General features: G+C 44.2%; 1 protein-coding gene across 2 annotated transcripts in view; it reads left to right on the top strand.

Moving 5' to 3' along the window:
* Positions 1 to 22197, top strand: part of MIGA2 (mitoguardin 2) — a 165267-nt gene that overhangs the window by 9861 nt on the left and 133209 nt on the right. For both annotated transcript variants that reach the window (XM_086924852.1, XM_086924851.1), the window contains exons 3-4: positions 678 to 888; positions 8119 to 8225. In XM_086924852.1, coding sequence (XP_086780978.1) covers positions 678 to 888; positions 8119 to 8225 — 318 coding nt within the window. The remainder of the gene's footprint in view (positions 1 to 677; positions 889 to 8118; positions 8226 to 22197) is intronic.

Raw genomic sequence — 22197 nt, 5'->3', positions numbered from 1 at the left:
TGGATTTATGTCAGTTTAGTGTTATTTTGTTTTTTAAATCGTATTCTTTTTTTTTTGTGTTCAGTTTAGAATGTTTGTTCGCATTTTCGACTTTATTACAGTTCTGATACAGCATAAATACTTTGTACGTTGAATTAAGTTAAGCCTGTCTGCTCTGTGCTGTGGTTACCAGGGGTTGAGCTCCGGTTAATTCAGTGACTTTAAGGGGTCACTCTGACAAGGGTTGTGATTACTTCTTGAGGTGGGGAGTCGTCCACCCCCTGAAATAGTCCAGTTTCTTACATGTATAATCAGCTTGTCGGTGAATCTTGATATTGTTATCTGTGAATAGAGCACTAAGCGACTCCATGTTAAGATTACAATAAGAGGGGAAGGGATGGTACCTTGGGATACTCTGTAGGAATAGGGATAGTTTGGGACTTGGAGGTGCCCATGTTATCAAACTGGTGTTGGTTGGAAAGATAGGATTCCTCTCTCTCAGACCTGTCTGTGCCTGCTCTCTCTTTGCTCACTCCATTAGTTTTCCGCCAACTTCCTTTCCCTGCTCTGCGTGTCACTCAGCCTGCAGAGGGTGTGGTTTGCTGATGTTCTGGGCACCATGATTTGCTCTGTCTCTCTTTCCTTTGCCCATCTCAAAGCTTGTTTATGCTACTTACTGATATGCCCACTCTTTGCAGTCTGTCTTCTCTCAGCTGAGGATGTCTCCAGGCCTTCGGAAAGTGCTGTTTGCCACAGCTCTGGGCACGATGGCGCTTGCTCTGGCTGCACACCAGCTGAAGCGTAGACGGCGTAAGAGGAAGCAGATCACACAGGAAACCGAGGGGGTGAAGCCACTGGCCATCCCAGCACCTGGGCTGCATGCACGACGGGGCTCCTCAGTGAGGAAAGGTGAGGAGACTTTTTTGAATTGGAGGGATCAACACTTCGCCTCAGCAATTAGAGTTCAAGTGATGGGGTGAGTGGTGCATTGGTGGATGGATGGGCCTTATTCCGAACACTGCTGGGATGGATGAGCCCATGTGATTCCTGTCACAACCCCTTTCAGAGGGCCCCCGGGCAAGCAGGAGTTACTGAGCTCAGCTGTAGGAGCTCAGGCATTTTACTCCTGATGTCTAGGGGCCCGGCCAACTATGAATTCTAGCAACTGGGCCAAGAACCCCTTCAGCACTTGACTCTCAGGGTGAGCGTGGTCTGAGCAGTTCTTCAGGGGAATGGGATGGATACAGGGAGGTGGACATGGGCTCACAAGTGAAAAGGCACGCAGTAGAAACAATAAATTACACAGTCCCCCTTAGGTTGGGCTTCTATTGTTTCATAGGAAGTTCCCTATTTAACACTCTCTCCTTGCTCTAGCGGTAGTGGGTATTCCCTATTCACTGTAGGCACCTGAGGAAATATAAATTTTTGGTCATGTTATGTTCCCTAGCGCGTACCCCACCGACTCCATGTACCAGCTTAAAGTGCATGTAACTTCCCTCCTGTGTCAGCTATGAAGACGCAAATACATTTGCGTCCAACGTTAACTTGTCCTCTTTCAGATCCACCCTGAATGGATCATATAGTCCGTTCCTAAGTATGCTATGCCACCGTCTTTTTGTAGTACACTTTACATGTTTTTCCTGCTCTGACAGAGTAGGCCCTGAATTTCTGCCATCGAGCCTCTTTTGGCTCCTGACTCTGACAGTCTCTGCCCAGGCTACCTCTGTACCCGTGAACTCTGACTTACTCCCAGCGCGGCCCCTCGCGCTCAGCTCAGCCTGCTTTCTGCCAAGACTGACTATAACCTTCGAGTTATCTGTTCCGCTCCTCGAGAATGCATTCCTGCCTACTAGCTCCAGTAAACATCCTCTCCAGCTGCAGAGCCAAAGGGCCGACCTGTCTCAGTGCAAGTAAATCATAGCCCCTGTTACCATGCTTCCATGGAAGGCCTCGTGCCCCCACGCTTCTCATGCAGACACTTAGGCGCTTATACACGCATCCACAGTTAGCATAGAATAGCTTCTGCCCTAGAGACCTTTCCGCCCAGATAGTATGGTTCCTAAACATCAGATATCAGATACGATAAAAGTACAAGTTGATCTGACATGCCAGACTTCTGTCTCTTTCCGTCAGTGTAAATGTCAAGTCCCCTGCACCCCGTCAATCACACGTCATGCAGCTGCGCGCGCATCCAAGCTTCCGAATTCTGCTGACATTGCAACAATTCTGTTAGCACCACCCCTTGGTGCCACCCACTTGCGTCACCTATCAGTGACGTTTCTAGCACACACCTCTGGTTCACGCCTAGTTCACGCCTCTTGATTACGTACTAGTACCACGTGTATACTGTTATCTTGTCTTCTCTCAGCTGTTACGCCTCTTACACCATTACTTATGATGTGAATTAAGTATATAAGCTATGTAATGTCAATAAAGTTTGCTCTATCCCTTCTGACACCCCTGTGGTGGTCAGAACATGATATCCTGGTCACGACCATTCCTTTATGAGGAATAAAACCCTTAGAAACTCTAACACCACGGACTCTGTCTTTTTTCATCCGATCTGAGTTATTATTGATTAAGTACTTACCTGCATAGAAATTAAGAGAGTAAATTAATTATTTACGTCACACCAACTAGGGTAAGCCCCACCAATAGTCAGTCTCAAGAGTCCACTCCAACTCTCTTTTAAAGTTAAAAGTGTTCCAGTGTGGAAGCATTATCTAGTAGGCAAGTTTGCCTGGGGCCGAATTAGCTTGAATTCAGTCTTACCTGCGCCTGCAGGATCGAAGTATCAGGAGTTCCTTTTGTTCAGGTGAGTTCACTGCATGCAGCGAAGGTCCCTGAGGTTCTCACACATGGTCACGCACCTGCAGTGACTGGAGGTTCCATGTAGCTCCTTCTTGCAAGTCTTTAGTCCATCCCACAGTCGGGGGAATGTGGTGCAAAGTTCCTGATGCTGATCCCTCATCCAGGTGTAGGCGAGGAGAGGTTCCCATGACAGCTCACTCCTCCAGCAACACTCCAGGTCAAGTCATAATTCTTGCTAGTCCTGGTGACCCCTTCCGGCATACAGGGTCACCATATCTACACTGTACAGGAGCACCAACCCGATCGGCACAGCAGAATCCTGCCTGGCGGCACTCATCGCATATGAGGTCACTGATCCTTCACTGTACACTGGCGCCAGCCCGATCTGCACAGCATTAGTTACAGCTCACTTTCCGGTGGACCATCCTGGCATGTGGGATCACTGACGTCTCGCTGCAAGCTGGCCCCGTCCCAGTTGGCACAGTGATATCCACGGCTCACTTCATGGTGGGCCTCTCATGGCTTACGGAGGTTGTTGACTCTGTCCTGCACACGAGCAACCACCTGATTGGTGCATCAGATGTTTTCTCACACCTCACACAGGTAGTCCACCTGACAGGATTCCCCACTGGACCGCGCTCCCTCCAACGCTCTCCTCTTCCTCATGGGGCACACTGGTCTTGGCAGCAGGCAGGCGTTGGTGCTCCAAGGCAGGTGGTCTTGGATTTCCTGGGCGATGTCCCCTTACGCAGCAAGGAGACTAGCAGGCCTTGGCCCCTAGTCCTGATCACAGCCAGAAGTCTTGCAGAGCTTCTCCTCACACAGCCCGACTGGCTGCTTGACAGTTGACAGTTATTGGGGTCTAAACCTCCCCTTTTTAAAAAAAAAATATTTTTATTGAAAAGGAAAAAACAAAAGAAAAAAATAAAGCAGCAATGACATAATAATGAAGTCTGCAGCACCTAAGTACAAATGTTCAACACAGTTGAAATCTGGGAAGCATCGTTCAAACCCTCCATTTAGCCATATTATTGTAGCCGGTATACCCAACGAATAGCATATACATAATGGGGTAAATTTGAGAAAGAATATCTGTGCCATGCATGCTTGATACGGAAGTGATCCCCTTAGTCCATGCCAGGTAAGGGCACATCATCAATGCCAGAGATATCTAGCAGTCTCTGCCGCTCACGTTGAGGTTCCACAGTAGGGGACAAGCAGACGCTACCCATGTATCTATTCCAGTTCCCCCATTTATGATCCCATTTCTTAGGGCGACCCCCATTTTTAAAAACCTCTTTCTCAACGACCATTGCTCTGTGCATGTCAGCTGGCCAATCTTGCAGAGCCGGGACCACCCCCACTCCCTATTTCTGAGCGATATCAAGTTTTGCAATGACCCACCCCAGTGCGGGCCATGTTTGCTCAGTTTGTGTTAGATCAGTAGCCTCCCAAATATTCAGGAGACATAGCTCGGGGGAGCCTTCAACGCCTTGCCACCTGCTAGCGCCATCTGTTTTGTGACCTTGCTCCAATAGGACTGTACTGATGGGCAATCCCAAAGGATATGGAAAAAGGTTCCATGCCTATCTTAACCAAGGTCTCACACCTATGTATATCAGATGAAGGATCTTCAGTTGGGCCAGGCGCAATCTCATTGGGATATCTACTTCTCTGGGGGAAGCCAGGGCATCACTCCAGTCCTCATCCTCTAAATCCCCCAGGTTCGCCTCCCAACTTTGTCTTAGGCGCAGTAAATGGTCCGGATGATTATTTATTAGTTTTTTATATGTGAGGGATATGGCCTTTTTGGGCATGGGGTCAAGAATCAATCGATCCTCCAATGGAGAGGCCTCAGGTAGTGGGGCATCCTTAGGAAAGGATGCTTTAATCGCATGACTGATTTGTAGATATCGGAACACTTTGGTCTGGGCTAACTGGTATTTAGACTGTAGGTCTGCAAATGTTGCTAAGTGTCCCTCCACACACATGTCGCCCACCGTCGAGATACCGATCATATCCCACCTGTCAAATCCAGGACAGTTGCTGAGCTGTCCCAGCAGGTCTGGTTCCCAGAGTGGTGTGGCTTTTGTTAGTTTGTTATGCCTGCCCCATTTCCTATTCACCCCGTGCTAGACCTCTACTGTGCGAGCCGTGGGTCCTGTGAGATTAAGCTTGTGAGGGTGCATGTAAAGTTCCCTACTGTAGCCCTCCTACCCAGAAGCCACCGATCCGTCTGGAAGTTTGGATCATCATATTCCCCATGCACCGACCTGTTGACAGCTACCAGCTGGGACGCCTGGTAATAAAGCCTGATGTCGGGTAATACGATACCCCTATCATACCACCCCATCGTCAACTTTTTCGTAGCAATGCGTGGGGCCCGACCTTCCCACAGCAGCCCCTGCACTACGCTGTCAGTACTGGCAAAGTAGGTGTTAGGGATAACATTAAGGGTGATTTGCCATACGTAGAGAAAGCTTGGTAGTGCCAACATCTTAAAGAGGGCTGCACGTCCCAAGAGAGTAAATGGGAGGGGCAGCCAATATTTAGGCATCGGATCGAAGACATGTGAGGGGGTCAAGTAGGTTCAATTCATAGAACAAGGTTGGGTCTGACGTTCTGTAGATGCCGAGATACTTGAAGCCCTCTGTTGCTACGGGTATGTCATATCCTTTAGAATTATATGGCAGAGCACCCCACAACACGTAAAGTTGGGACTTAGTTCAGTTGGTAGTGTACCCCGAGTGGGCGCCAAAGATGTGTAATATATGGAGAACATGGCGGAGAGAGTGGGAAGGCGAGGCCATGTACAGGAGGATACCATCCGCATATAGGAAAATACGGTCTTCATGGTTCTCGGTCCACTTCAAACCTCTAATCCACGGGTCTCCCCTGACCCAAACTGCCAGCGGCTCTAGCACTAAGGCAAACAGTAAGGGAGACAGAGGACACCCCTGTCTAGGGCCCCTCCCTAGAGCGAATTGTCTAGAGACCTATTTGTTGACCGCCACATGTGTGGTTGGGACAACATAAAGCAAACGGATTCACTTTATGAAGTTTGGACCAAACCCCATAATATACAGGACTACAAATAGATAATCCCACTCTATGGTGTTGAATGCCATTGATGCATCCAACAACAGTAATGAGGCATCTTCTCTGATGGTGTCACGCCTGCCCAGGACCCTGTTCAACCGACGTAGGTTGAGGGCTGTATTCCTCCCCGGCATGAACCCGGTTTGATCAGGGTGCACTAGTTCAGTGATACAGGGGCCTATTGGCCAACAGTTTTGCCGATATTTTCGCCTCAACCCTGAGGAGCGAAATTGGTTGATACGACCTACAATCATCAGGCAGCTTGCCTTGTTTGTGGATGACCACAATGGATGCCGCCCTAACCTCAGCTGGTAGTTCGCCTTTATCAAGGCTCTCAGTATACATTTGTAGCAAGTGGGGCGAGTGCTTAGAAGCCTTTGGCTTCAAGAATTCGATCGGGATCCCTTTGGGTCCCATGGCTTTTCCCGAGCGGACGTCTTGGATAGCTTTCTGAATGTCAGCCTCTGTGATCACGCCCTCTAGGGAGTCTCTGTCATGGGCGGACAGACATGCCACCTTAATAGTCGAAAGAAGGTCTGCACCTGCAAATGGCTGGACCGTCGTAGAGGGCGTATACACCAAAGTGAAATGGGAGACAAACGTGTCGGCAATCTGCTGGGGATCCGTGATTACAGTATCATTGGCCCCGTTCACTGAGTGCACCCATCTGGACAGTTGTTCTTTTTTTCTCCAACCAGGCCAGGAGTTTACCCGTCTGTTTACCATTCTCATATATCCTATGGCGGGTGGTGGTGTACCGTGCCCTGGCCTCCTCCGTCAGAAGCTGCTGATAGTCGAGACGGACCATCGTAAGTGAGTGTTGCATCTCCGGGTCCGGGGTAAGTGCCAGGTCTTTTTCCCTAACTACAATTTCTTCCTCAAGTTCTGTGATGCGTTTAGGGCGTTCCCTCTAATGACCGACCATCAACGATAAGGCTCTACCTTTCATAACGGCGCCGAATGCTCCCCATAAGGCACAAGCTGAGGCAATGGACCCCACGTTTTCTTTGACATATAGGTCAGCTTCCTTAAGCAATGCTTCTTTAATGTGGGGTACCTTAAGGGCCCAGGGATTCATAGTGATGGTAGTGTGCCGCTTGGGTAAGTCGAGCGCAAGGGTCGTGAGGACGGGGGAGTGGTCGGAGATCCCACACACAAGGCACCTGGATTCAGTAAAGACATGTATATCCTGGGCGTGTGTGAGCATGTGGTCGATGCTTGATTGGCTATTGTGGGCTCCAGAATAAAATGTGAATTAATTGTTAGTTGAGTTAAGCCGTCTCCATATGTCAACGATAAATCTCCCCTTCTTACTGTCCATTACAATATGGTTTAGAGTCTGAGCCTTTGAGATTTATGTTCGGAGCCTGCTCCTTTAGAAGTGCCCACTCCTCTACCCTCTCTTCCTCTTGAAAACAGTCTGTCACAGCAGGAGCGACTTCAAAAGTGGCTGCCCCTCAACACAGGTCATGAGAGTGGCGAGAGTTCTCACCTGGATGTCGGCCACAGTGATATGTGCATCAAAAGCTTAGCACAGGGCCCCATTTCCTTCCTGAGATGTGTCCAGGCCCTTCCTTGTAACCTCGGTCTGAATCCAAGAGCACCCTTTGGGGAGTACAGGGGAAGCCTTGCTCTCCCTTCTCCAGTGTGTCCTATCCAGCTTACAGGAATGCAGCAATACACAAATCTGCCTGGAGGGGTTCTTCTATCCCTTCATAACTCATCGTTCAGGGCCTGGGTTGCCCAAAATGGGACCCAATATAATACACAGTGTTGGCATTGCTCAAAAGGCTGATCTATGCTAGATCACAGTTTGACTTCAATGGCTATGGTCTACTGGGTATAGTTGTGGGCACTAGGGTGGGTATATACAATGACATGGCTTTGGCTGCTAAGACTGGTTTATGTTGGGTATCTGTTTGGCTCCCAATGCTGGTCATGTACTGCTTGTAGATGAGGGGGCTAGGCCTGGTGTATACCAGGTGTTGTTTTTAGTGCCACAGCTGGTGTTTTCCTCAATTCAGTTTGCCTCCAAAGGCTGGCATTGTACTCTGTATTCATCAGGGGACTGTGGCCGGATTCAACATCTGGCATCTATCTAATGGTTGTTTTGCTTGCAACGACTGGAGTGTGCTGAATATTGGGTTGGGCACAGAGGGCTGTATATGCCAATCAGAAAGATGAGGACTGTATCGTCTGGGTTAGTAACTGTTTTTCAATTCCTTGAAGGTTATCCCAGCCGAAGGCAGCAGAGCCCGAACAGCAATGACACTCTGAGTGGAATTTCGTCCATCGATCCCAGCAAGCATTCCAGTTCATCGCACAGTCTGGCCTCGGTAAGATAGAAGGTGATTGACTTCAGAGCTCCCCAACCACCTCTCCTGGATGAGAGGCGGGTACTGTTGGACAGCCTGGGATTGATGGGGCAAGGGTTTGAGGGAGGTGAAAGTTGTGCTATGTTCTACCTTGTTCGGGCACCAGGACGCTCCTTTGCTGGAGCAGCTGTGCGCACAATAAATACCTATAACATAACATAACAACCATGAGAGCCTCCAAAGGTATACTTTCCTATAACCATAGAACTGACTATCAGGGTTTAACTGTTTATCAAGATTGCATTTGAAACCCTGCTAGGCTGATCGTCCACAAACCTGCACAGGACCTGAAGCTGCCTCATAATAATAATAATAATCCACATTTGTAAAGCGCACAATCACCCGTAAGGGTCTCTAGGCGCTGGGGGCCGTCGGGAAGATTAAGCAAGCTATTGCCCAGAGTCACATGGTGCTGGGCTAATCTGCCGCCGGGATCGAACCGTGATCCCCAGATTCCGGAGTCAGTCACCCTGGCCGCGGCGCCACACCTCATGGTCTGCAGTGGTATTTATGCAGAGTCAAGGGTGAACATTTAGTTTATTTTTCTGCGCTACTGGCGCTGTGCCTTGTGTGTGAGCACCTGAACATGACATATAAATATTAGTTCACTAATGGGCACACGTTCGTTCATGGGGTTCTGGGAGAACTGTGTGTATGCCCTAGTCCAGGCTCTGGCAGCATGGATCAGGGAACCCTAACTTCATGCCGGGATCAGTCACTAACGTGTCTTAGGCATGAGACCCTCACCATTGTTTTGTTAAACTTGGGGAACAAGTGCTGGTCCTGGTGTAAATCTCACTTACTATGGGCTGACCTAGGCGTGGTCTGTTGTGGGAGTTTTCTGAGCATGCTTACTTAGATAAATTAGCCTGCTGTTAAAATGCAATCATGTGATAGGCTACTCTAGAAGAATATTGATTATTTCCTGGCATTTGAATTCCATTCATTTAAAGCACCTACCAGCTGTGTACTAGCCAGTGTGTGTAGCGGCGGCTTGTCATACCTAGCCAGGCGGTTCTTAAGGCAATGTAGGCCCGTTTGATACTGTGGCTGACTGTGGCCTTTAATTTAACCTTGCTTATGCCTGTCACCATGATATATTTTGTCATATTTTATCAAACTGGTACAAAAGTACCGCACACCAACAGTCTAGGTTCTGCTTGGATATATTTCTTTTCATCAATGCCAGGGACCCTTCCTCATGTTCCCCTCCATGCTTTACTCTCCAGTTAAATCACTGTTGCTCTACTGAACCCCCGCCTCTTCCCAGCTTCACTTAAGAGATACTTAAATGTTTAATGTGTATATCTTTTATTCTAACCCTAAGGCCAGCCTCAAAGCCACTCCTTTTCTGGAAATACATGTAAACTCTCTTGATGCATTTTAGACTTTGAATCAATATTGTCAATTGCCTTTTCTCTCTGAATGAATCCTGGGACTGTCTCATCTTTTACCTGGTGTTTCGTGTTCACCGATGGCAGTCTTAGACATGTTCTCTTCAGTGCTAGTACCAGTCTTTGTTTGTACTGTTTACTTTCACAGTTTTCCGCTGTCTCCTAGTGCATCTTTTTGAGCTTCTCTGTTCTAGATGATTTCATTTGTCCTGTTGATTAGCAATATCTTGGTGGGGTTAAGCGTTTTCCAACAGGACTGTTTTTACTATTTCTGTTGCCAGCATTATTCCCAAATGTGTTGCTATCCTGATGAACATGATCTGTACCACGGGGCGTAAAGGAGCCCCCACAGCCCCTGTGATGCAGGGGGCAGGGTTTCTTGTTTTGGAGGGGGGCTCCCCCTCACCCTCCAAGACATACCTTGCAGAATGAATAAAGAATGAATGAATGAGGAGGGGTTTTATATAGCGCAACGTTCACTCCAAGGAGCATCTTGGCGCTTTGAGGACTGGAATAACAAGCATTGGAAATGCAATAGGTCTCGGATTTATTTGAGTTAGAGCTAATGGCATTGTAAATGGCAATGTCTTTTAGCCATGTGTTATGGAGTGTATGCATATGGTGTGTAATGGAATTATGTGGTATGGATTGGAATTGTTCACCCTGCACACTCACTGCTCTGCACTCACTGCTCTGCACTCACTGCTCTGCACTCACTACTGTGCACTCACTACTGTGCACTCACTACTCACTACTCTGCACTCAATACTCACTACTGTGCACTCAATACTGTGCACTCACTCACTACTGTGCACTCACTACTGTGCACTCACTACTGTGCACTCACTACTGTGCACTCACTACTGTGCACTCACTCACTACTCTGCACTCACTACTCACTACTCTGCACTCACTACTCTGCACTCACTACTCTGCACTCACTACTCTGCACTCACTACTCACTACTCTGCACTCACTACTCACTACTCTGCACTCACTACTCACTACTCTGCACTCACTACTCTGCACTCACTACTCTGCACTCACTACTCTGCACTCACTACTCTGCACTCACTACTCTGCACTCACTACTCACTACTCTGCACTCACTACTCTGCACTCACTACTCTGCACTCACTACTCACTACTCTGCACTCACTACTCTGCACTCACTACTCTGCACTCACTACTCTGCACTCACTACTCTGCACTCACTACTCTGCACTCACTACTCTGCACTCACTACTCACTACTCTGCACTCACTACTCACTACTCTGCACTCACTACTCACTACTCTGCACTCACTACTCTGCACTCACTACTCACTACTCTGCACTCACTACTCACTACTCTGCACTCACTACTCTGCACTCACTACTCTGCACTCACTACTCTGCACTCACTACTCTGCACTCACTACTCACTACTCTGCACTCACTACTCTGCACTCACTACTCACTATTCTGCACTCACTACTCTGCACTCACTACTCACTACTCTGCACTCACTACTCACTATTCTGCACTCACTACTCTGCACTCACTACTCACTATTCTGCACTCACTACTCACTACTCTGCACTCTACTCACTATTCTGCACTCACTACTCTGCACTCACTACTCACTACTCTGCACTCACTACTCTGCACTCACTACTCACTATTCTGCACTCACTACTCTGCACTCACTACTCACTACTCTGCACTCACTACTCACTACTCTGCACTCACTGCTCTGCACTCACTGCTCTGCACTCACTACTCACTACTGTGCACTCACTACTCACTACTGTGCACTCACTACTCACTACTGTGCACTCACTACTCACTACTCTGCACTCACTACTCTGCACTCACTACTCTGCACTCACTACTCTGCACTCAATACTCACTACTGTGCACTCAATACTGTGCACTCACTCACTACTGTGCACTCACTACTGTGCACTCACTCACTACTGTGCACTCACTCACTACTGTGCACTCACTCACTACTGTGCACTCACTACTCACTACTCTGCACTCACTACTCTGCACTCACTACTCTGCACTCACTACTCACTACTGTGCACTCACTACTCACTACTGTGCACTCACTACTGTGCACTCACTACTCACTACTCTGCACTCACTACTCTGCACTCACTACTCTGCACTCACTACTCTGCACTCACTACTCTGCACTCACTACTCACTACTGTGCACTCACTACTCACTACTGTGCACTCACTACTCACTACTCTGCACTCACTACTCTGCACTCACTACTCTGCACTCACTACTCTGCACTCACTACTCTGCACTCACTACTCTGCACTCACTACTCTGCACTCACTACTCTGCACTCACTACTCTGTACTCACTACTCTGCACTCACTACTCTGCACTCACTACTCACTACTCTGCACTCACTACTCACTACTCTGCACTCACTACTCTGCACTCACTACTCACTACTCTGCACTCACTACTCACTACTCTGCACTCACTACTCACTACTCTGCACTCACTACTCACTACTCTGCACTCACTACTCACTACTCTGCACTCACTACTCTGCACTCACTACTCTGCACTCACTACTCACTACTCTGCACTCACTACTCACTACTCTGCACTCACTACTCACTCACTCACAAGTTCACAACACAAATTGTAATTGCTTTGTATTTCATTATAACACTACAAATTGAGATTGAAACGCAAATATTTTTTTTTTCATTTTGTTGCTTGTGTTCACTGTTTAGAGGAAGGTGAATTGAATCAATTAGTAATAGCAAAACTTGTTGTTGACAGCTCCTTAAGCGCAGTATGAAGCTCTATATAAAACTACATTATTATTGCTTTAATGTTGAGACACTTCTGTTCAGCTTATGGGCACCTCCGATAAATGCACAGTCTGTGTAAAAATGGTGACACTTTCCCACAATAAGGGCATAAAAGAGAATGCAGTGATACAGTGAACAGCCTGTGCGCGCTAAAATTGTCTAAAAATCCACGCGTGCCCTTGTTGAACAGCTGGTAGTCGACACAGAAACGGAAGGTACAGGATTGGGACGGGGGCCGGGGCTCCGAGTCTTTTTCACCCCCCTTACTACTTGCTCGGTCGGAAGTGAAAGGACCCGCCGTGGTTGTTAACAAAACGGACATACATAACACTTCCAGGGGCAAGTACTGGGAGGAGAGTGCGCTATTAATCGGATAGTACCAGAACCGCTCAGCAGCACTGCCATATTTAAATGGAATTAAATAGAAGAAGGCTCCTTGAGGAATTATTTACTAATATCTCAATAATTTCCTAATAAGTCTTATACAAGTACTTTACTTAAGAAGAAAACATAAGAAGCATGGTATCTTTCAAAATTTTTATATTATTTAGAAAATGATCCCTTTGTTTTTTGCACAAGATTCTCGAAGTTCAAATAATAGGCAACAAAGACGACACTACAATTTCCTATACATTTTCTGTAGTGTGGTACACCGTTGGTACAATATGTAATATACAAATATATACATAGAGTGCTCCTGTACATGCAGTCAGCTAATCCATCTATACACTATATACAAATCCTTGTTTGGACAGGTATGAACCAAACGGTGTATATGCGTCGACGTTTCGGTCTCTATAGTATGTATTTCACCGAGACCATCCTCAGGACTAAGCGTTGCACATGGAATCTACAAAAACATATACAATATATACATAGTCAGTATAACCGAACCAGCTACTCATGTCCAATATTTGATCGTCTGCTTACATTAAAATACCATCACTACACCCAAAGTGTCCAAACATCTTATACACATATATACAACCCTTCATTCCTTAGCACCTCATGCCGAGATTCTTTATACTCACTAGACAGGTTGTCTTCCCAAGCCTCAATCCGCTATTACTTTTAGGGTACTTGAAACCACTCCTAGGTAAACAATGCACAGGTTCAGAATATACTCCTTCCCCTAAAGTAGTCGACCATGGTAAAAACCATAATGGAGCTTACCTCCACCGTGATTCAACTTGACACTCGATGGTCACTATTTAATGATCACGTGCACCGGGACACACCTCGGTTTTTCAAACGTCTGCCAACCATACAAACTATAGGGAAAATAAACGTGCAAACTCCAATCACTAAAATGATCCACGACTAATATGCCAGCTCTCTAGTCCGTCATAGTTATAGGGCAGGGAACCTACTTGGTGAGCTTCACGGACGCGACCGTATCATTCCAGTCTCCGTCGGCGTCTAGAGGAAATGTTCGTCAGCGTCTATACAAACTGTCGCGTCTAGGCGCATGCGCGCCGAGCAGCGTTCAGAACAATGAGCATGGCGGCCATCTTATCATGGAGTGTAAAGTATTAAAATACCCCGTTTTAAAGGGATTGATTCCTCCTATACTGTGCGAAATGTACAATTACATACAAATAATGATAAGGTACGGCTAAAAGTCCACACAAGCAGTATCAACAAGTGGAGAACAAAATTAATAACGGAAAAAGTGACACAAGTGAATATCAAGACCAGGACCAGTCAAAGAACACCCACAACTCGCTAAAATCACAGTATTTCTATGGATTGCAAAGAATACGTTCAGATAATCAGACATCACATCCTTATAGGGTTGCCAAACTGTGCCACTCTACACATTGGTTCAAACCACATTCCACTGTTTTTCCGGTCCAAATCCACCTGTTCTCTTTTAATGTAAGTAGACGATCCACATTGGTCCTTCTTTTCGAACCTTTGACCACCTCTATTACATACCATTGCATATCTTTCGGACCATGGGATTGTTGTGTGTAATGTTCCACTAATGGGGCTGTTAATACTTTGCACCTAATTCGAGACTGATGTTGGGTTATTCTTTTTCTCACTTCTTGGGTAGTTTTGCCTATGTACAACAGTTTACATGGGCATTCTATACAGTAGATGACATTCTTAGTGAGGCAATTGGAGTGGTGTTTAAACACAATTTGTTTTCCATTCCTTACACAGAGTTTTGTTGGTGTGGTAGTATCACATGCGGCACATTGTCCACATGGATAATGTCCTACAATAGGTGGAAGCCCCCATTGATTAAGTAAAGTGACAGGTTTAGGTTCCCTGTAGGTCTTTACCAAATGGTCCCGGAGGTTTCTTGCTCGCTTGAACGCAAACCTGGGGGGACTTAGTTGGGGCTCAACTTTTTGTATCAGATGCCAATTTTTTGAAATAATTCTTTTGATCTGATTGGATTCCGTGCCAAAAGTAGTTATACAGGCAATGGTGTTGTCAGTTTCATCCTTCCTCTTGTTTTCACCAAGTAATGCAGTGCGGTCATAGTACCACGCACGTTTAAGTGCTCGTTTCACTAGCCTATATGGATATTGTCTCGCACTCAATTTCTGTTGGAGAATCTTAGCCTGCCTGAAATAATCCTCCCTCTTGGTGCAATTACGCTTTATTCGCAAGAATTGTCCAAAAGGGAGGTTATCTCTTAGATTTCTCGGGTGGTGGCTTGAGTATTTGAGCAAGGTGTTGCGTGCTGTGGGCTTAGTGTATAGATCTACTACCAAGGAACCATTGTCATGTTTGATATTAAGATCCAAAAAATTTATGGATTGATTACTGTACTCAATTGTGAAACGTAAGTTAGGATTTTGTTCATTAAGCCATGCATGGAAAGATAAAAGGTGATCTTCTGGACCTTCCCAAATTAAACAGACATCGTCTATATATCTTAGGTATTTTTTAACCTGTTTACCAAAAGGGTTGTTATTAAAAATTACTTTATCCTCAAAATCTGCTACGTATAGATTAGCTATATCTGGGGCGAAAATCGCCCCCATAGCCACCCCTTTACGTTGACCATAAAAGTCTTCATTGAATATAAAGTAGTTCCGTTCCAATGCTATCTTAGCACACTTGATCACAAAATCCACCGGAACTTGCATGGGGCGAGCTTGATTCTGCAGTACTTTATCAATGATATGTAGGGCTTCGTTTTGTGGGATATTGGAGTATAAACTCTCAATATCCATTGTCACTAGGATGTTATTATTTGAGTCAAAAGCTTCTCCTTCCAACGCATTGATCACACTAATGCTATCCTTGGTATATGATTTGGTCAGTGCCACAAAGGGTTTTATGAAATGATCCACATACTCCGCAAGGGGTTGCAAAATAGATCCGCATCCCGCCACAATAGGTCTCCCCGGGGGTTGTTCTGTACTCTTATGGATCTTTGGGAGTGTATAAAATGCAGGAATAGTGAAATCTTTTTTATTCAGGTAGTCAAATTCTTTTTGGCTTAACCACATACCATCCAGACCCTCTTTGGTGATAGTCAATATTTCTGTTCTTATTTTTTCAGTTGGGTCACCCCTCAGTTTGGTATAGTATAGGGTATTATTCAGTTGCGACATGGCCTCCATGTCATAATCAAGTTTGTCCTGCACTATTATACTCCCTCCTTTGTCTGCAGGTTTGATATAAATATCGTCCCGTTTGGCAAGGGCATCAAGAGTTAAATGTTGCTCTCTAGTGAAATTATATTTCACATATTTTCTTTTCCCTTTAAATAACTGATCTAGTTCAATGAGAACTACATTTTCAAAGGTCAGTAGTTCTTTGGGCATAAGATTGTTACTTGGATAAAATGTCGAGGGACATCGAAGACCTGTGACGTTATGGGGCAGAATTTGAGTAGGGTTTTTGTTAAAATAGTGTCTAAGCCGAAGTGTCCTGAAAAATCTATGGATCTCCATTTGGGTGTTAAAATGATCATTACGGCTCGTAGGAACAAAGGACAATCCATAGCTCAGGAGTTCTAGTTCCTGTCTACTCAACTCGTGTTTGGACAGATTGAAGATAGGGACTACTTCTAACGAGGGATTGTCCACCATTGTACCAGGTAGAGTGTCTATTTCCTCTACCATTCGTAATAATTGTTCCTCGTTTGTCGGAATCCTGGAGTGTATTGGTTTCTGTACCACCCCCTCCGGGTTGTGCGAGTTCGTCCCCGTGGTGGTGTTTGGCCTCTCGGTAAAAAATGACCACGTCCTTGCCCTCTTCCAAATCCTTGGTTGTGATTGTGTCCTCGATTACTGCCCTCGTCAGAGCTCGACGATGCTGTATCAGAAAAAGTAATCTGCTTTGGTGCCCAGTGTGATTGTCCCTGGCCCTGCTGGAAAAAATCTTTTTTTAAATATGGGTAAGTGCGTTCCTTAGAATAGTACTTCAAATCCTTCTGTAGTTTGTCAGTTTTCTTTAATATGTTGGTTTTCAGGAAATCAGCTATTTGTGCTTCTAATTTTTTGAGAAATTCTTCAGCATCAGTAGTGGTTTGATCTTCTCTGATCTGTTTCTCTAAATCTGATATTTCTTGTTTCAATTTCTCTATATGTTTGAAAGCCGTTTCTATCCCTAGAACCATCCAACTACGTGAACACTTATTGGATACGAAGCTAAATCCTATTTTGAAATCTTCGTCGTCTACGAATATAGCCGGAATGTTACGCACTTGTAGGCCAACGGGAATGATATTGTTGTTCAGACAATCTGTAAGGAATTTGGCATGTAGCTCTGTCCTAATAAGTTTTTTACGTAACCTCTCTAAATTGTTGCGAGCTGTTGTTTGTTGTACAGTGTGCGAGCTGTTATTGGCATTCTGAGGTCCTAGTAATGACGGTCCACTCGCTACTTTAGCTATATACTCATCACTATATGTGATTGTTTCTTGTTCTGACATTTATATTTTCGTGTTTTTAGTTTACTAAGAATTATTGTGGTATAAGAAACCTGAACCCAAAATAGAAACACAATATTTTACAACATATTATACACAAAGTGAATGCATTCCATACATACAAATGAATATATATACAAAAATTGTTAGTGCAAGCAAATATCTCTATACATAAGCAGACAATCTAACTATATAAGTAGAAACAACCACTTTCAAAGAAGGGTCCTTGCAGACACGTCTGCGCTAATACATTGACTAGAAACAGGACAACCCAATAGTCCCCAAGGAACTGGGTAACTTAAATTAAATAGAAGAAGGCTCCTTGAGGAATTATTTACTAATATCTCAATAATTTCCTAATAAGTCTTATACAAGTACTTTACTTAAGAAGAAAACATAAGAAGCATGGTATCTTTCAAAATTTTTATATTATTTAGAAAATGATCCCTTTGTTTTTTGCACAAGATTCTCGAAGTTCAAATAATAGGCAACAAAGACGACACTACAATTTCCTTTGGGTGTGGTGATGGTATTTTAATGTAAGCAGACGATCAAATATTGGACATGAGTAGCTGGTTCGGTTATACTGACTATGTATATATTGTATATGTTTTTGTAGATTCCATGTGCAACGCTTAGTCCTGAGGATGGTCTCGGTGAAATACATACTATAGAGACCGAAACGTCGACGCATATACACCGTTTGGTTCATACCTGTCCAAACAAGGATTTGTATATAGTGTATAGATGGATTAGCTGACTGCATGTACAGGAGCACTCTATGTATATATTTGTATATTACATATTGTACCAACGGTGTACCACACTACAGAAAATGTATAGGAAATTGTAGTGTCGTCTTTGTTGCCTATTATTTGAACTTCGAGAATCTTGTGCAAAAAACAAAGGGATCATTTTCTAAATAATATAAAAATTTTGAAAGATACCATGCTTCTTATGTTTTCTTCTTAAGTAAAGTACTTGTATAAGACTTATTAGGAAATTATTGAGATATTAGTAAATAATTCCTCAAGGAGCCTTCTTCTATTTAATTTAAGTTACCCAGTTCCTTGGGGACTATTGGGTTGTCCTGTTTCTAGTCAATGTATTAGCGCAGACGTGTCTGCAAGGACCCTTCTTTGAAAGTGGTTGTTTCTACTTATATAGTTAGATTGTCTGCTTATGTATAGAGATATTTGCTTGCACTAACAATTTTTGTATATATATTCATTTGTATGTATGGAATGCATTCACTTTGTGTATAATATGTTGTAAAATATTGTGTTTCTATTTTGGGTTCAGGTTTCTTATACCACAATAATTCTTAGTAAACTAAAAACACGAAAATATAAATGTCAGAACAAGAAACAATCACATATAGTGATGAGTATATAGCTAAAGTAGCGAGTGGACCGTCATTACTAGGACCTCAGAATGCCAATAACAGCTCGCACACTGTACAACAAACAACAGCTCGCAACAATTTAGAGAGGTTACGTAAAAAACTTATTAGGACAGAGCTACATGCCAAATTCCTTACAGATTGTCTGAACAACAATATCATTCCCGTTGGCCTACAAGTGCGTAACATTCCGGCTATATTCGTAGACGACGAAGATTTCAAAATAGGATTTAGCTTCGTATCCAATAAGTGTTCACGTAGTTGGATGGTTCTAGGGATAGAAACGGCTTTCAAACATATAGAGAAATTGAAACAAGAAATATCAGATTTAGAGAAACAGATCAGAGAAGATCAAACCACTACTGATGCTGAAGAATTTCTCAAAAAATTAGAAGCACAAATAGCTGATTTCCTGAAAACCAACATATTAAAGAAAACTGACAAACTACAGAAGGATTTGAAGTACTATTCTAAGGAACGCACTTACCCATATTTAAAAAAAGATTTTTTCCAGCAGGGCCAGGGACAATCACACTGGGCACCAAAGCAGATTACTTTTTCTGATACAGCATCGTCGAGCTCTGACGAGGGCAGTAATCGAGGACACAATCACAACCAAGGATTTGGAAGAGGGCAAGGACGTGGTCATTTTTTACCGAGAGGCCAAACACCACCACGGGGACGAACTCGCACAACCCGGAGGGGGTGGTACAGAAACCAATACACTCCAGGATTCCGACAAACGAGGAACAATTATTACGAATGGTAGAGGAAATAGACACTCTACCTGGTACAATGGCGGACAATCCCTCGTTAGAAGTAGTCCCTATCTTCAATCTGTCCAAACACGAGTTGAGTAGACAGGAACTAGAACTCCTGAGCTATGGATTGTCCTTTGTTCCTACGAGCCGTAATGATCATTTTAACACCCAAATGGAGATCCATAGATTTTTCAGGACACTTCGGCTTATACACTATTTTAACAAAAACCCTACTCAAATTCTGCCCCATAACGTCACAGGTCTTCGATGTCCCTCGACATTTTATCCAAGTAACAATCTTATGCCCAAAGAACTACTGACCTTTGAAAATGTAGTTCTCATTGAACTAGATCAGTTATTTAAAGGGAAAAGAAAATATGTGAAATATAATTTCACTAGAGAGCAACATTTAACTCTTGATGCCCTTGCCAAACGGGACGATATTTATATCAAACCTGCAGACAAAGGAGGGAGTATAATAGTGCAGGACAAACTTGATTATGACATGGAGGCCATGTCGCAACTGAATAATACCCTATACTATACCAAACTGAGGGGTGACCCAACTGAAAAAATAAGAACAGAAATATTGACTATCACCAAAGAGGGTCTGGATGGTATGTGGTTAAGCCAAAAAGAATTTGACTACCTGAATAAAAAAGATTTCACTATTCCTGCATTTTATACACTCCCAAAGATCCATAAGAGTACAGAACAACCCCCGGGGAGACCTATTGTGGCGGGATGCGGATCTATTTTGCAACCCCTTGCGGAGTATGTGGATCATTTCATAAAACCCTTTGTGGCACTGACCAAATCATATACCAAGGATAGCATTAGTGTGATCAATGCGTTGGAAGGAGAAGCTTTTGACTCAAATAATAACATCCTAGTGACAATGGATATTGAGAGTTTATACTCCAATATCCCACAAAACGAAGCCCTACATATCATTGATAAAGTACTGCAGAATCAAGCTCGCCCCATGCAAGTTCCGGTGGATTTTGTGATCAAGTGTGCTAAGATAGCATTGGAACGGAACTACTTTATATTCAATGAAGACTTTTATGGTCAACGTAAAGGGGTGGCTATGGGGGCGATTTTCGCCCCAGATATAGCTAATCTATACGTAGCAGATTTTGAGGATAAAGTAATTTTTAATAACAACCCTTTTGGTAAACAGGTTAAAAAATACCTAAGATATATAGACGATGTCTGTTTAATTTGGGAAGGTCCAGAAGATCACCTTTTATCTTTCCATGCATGGCTTAATGAACAAAATCCTAACTTACGTTTCACAATTGAGTACAGTAATCAATCCATAAATTTTTTGGATCTTAATATCAAACATGACAATGGTTCCTTGGTAGTAGATCTATACACTAAGCCCACAGCACGCAACACCTTGCTCAAATACTCAAGCCACCACCCGAGAAATCTAAGAGATAACCTCCCTTTTGGACAATTCTTGCGAATAAAGCGTAATTGCACCAAGAGGGAGGATTATTTCAGGGAGGCTAAGATTCTCCAACAGAAATTGAGTGCGAGACAATATCCATATAGGCTAGTGAAACGAGCACTTAAACGTGCGTGGTACTATGACCGCACTGCATTACTTGATGAAAACAAGAGGAAGGATGAAACTGACAACACCATTGCCTGTATAACTACTTTTGGCACGGAATCCAATCAGATCAAAAGAATTATTTCAAAAAATTGGCATCTGATACAAAAAGTTGAGCCCCAACTAAGTCCCCCCAGGTTTGCGTTCAAGCGAGCAAGAAACCTCCGGGACCATTTGGTAAAGACCTACAGGGAACCTAAACCTGTCACTTTACTTAATCAATGGGGGCTTCCACCTATTGTAGGACATTATCCATGTGGACAATGTGCCGCATGTGATACTACCACACCAACAAAACTCTGTGTAAGGAATGGAAAACAAATTGTGTTTAAACACCACTCCAATTGCCTCACTAAGAATGTCATCTACTGTATAGAATGCCCATGTAAACTGTTGTACATAGGCAAAACTACCCAAGAAGTGAGAAAAAGAATAACCCAACATCAGTCTCGAATTAGGTGCAAAGTATTAACAGCCCCATTAGTGGAACATTACACACAACAATCCCATGGTCCGAAAGATATGCAATGGTATGTAATAGAGGTGGTCAAAGGTTCGAAAAGAAGGACCAATGTGGATCGTCTACTTACATTAAAAGAGAACAGGTGGATTTGGACCGGAAAAACAGTGGAATGTGGTTTGAACCAATGTGTAGAGTGGCACAGTTTGGCAACCCTATAAGGATGTGATGTCTGATTATCTGAACGTATTCTTTGCAATCCATAGAAATACTGTGATTTTAGCGAGTTGTGGGTGTTCTTTGACTGGTCCTGGTCTTGATATTCACTTGTGTCACTTTTTCCGTTATTAATTTTGTTCTCCACTTGTTGATACTGCTTGTGTGGACTTTTAGCCGTACCTTATCATTATTTGTATGTAATTGTACATTTCGCACAGTATAGGAGGAATCAATCCCTTTAAAACGGGGTATTTTAATACTTTACACTCCATGATAAGATGGCCGCCATGCTCATTGTTCTGAACGCTGCTCGGCGCGCATGCGCCTAGACGCGACAGTTTGTAT

The sequence above is a fragment of the Lissotriton vulgaris genome, chromosome 5 (assembly GCF_964263255.1).
Source record: "Lissotriton vulgaris chromosome 5, aLisVul1.2, whole genome shotgun sequence".
NCBI classification, from domain to species: Eukaryota; Metazoa; Chordata; class Amphibia; order Caudata; family Salamandridae; genus Lissotriton; species Lissotriton vulgaris.
This window is presented reverse-complemented; position numbering and strand designations above follow the sequence as displayed.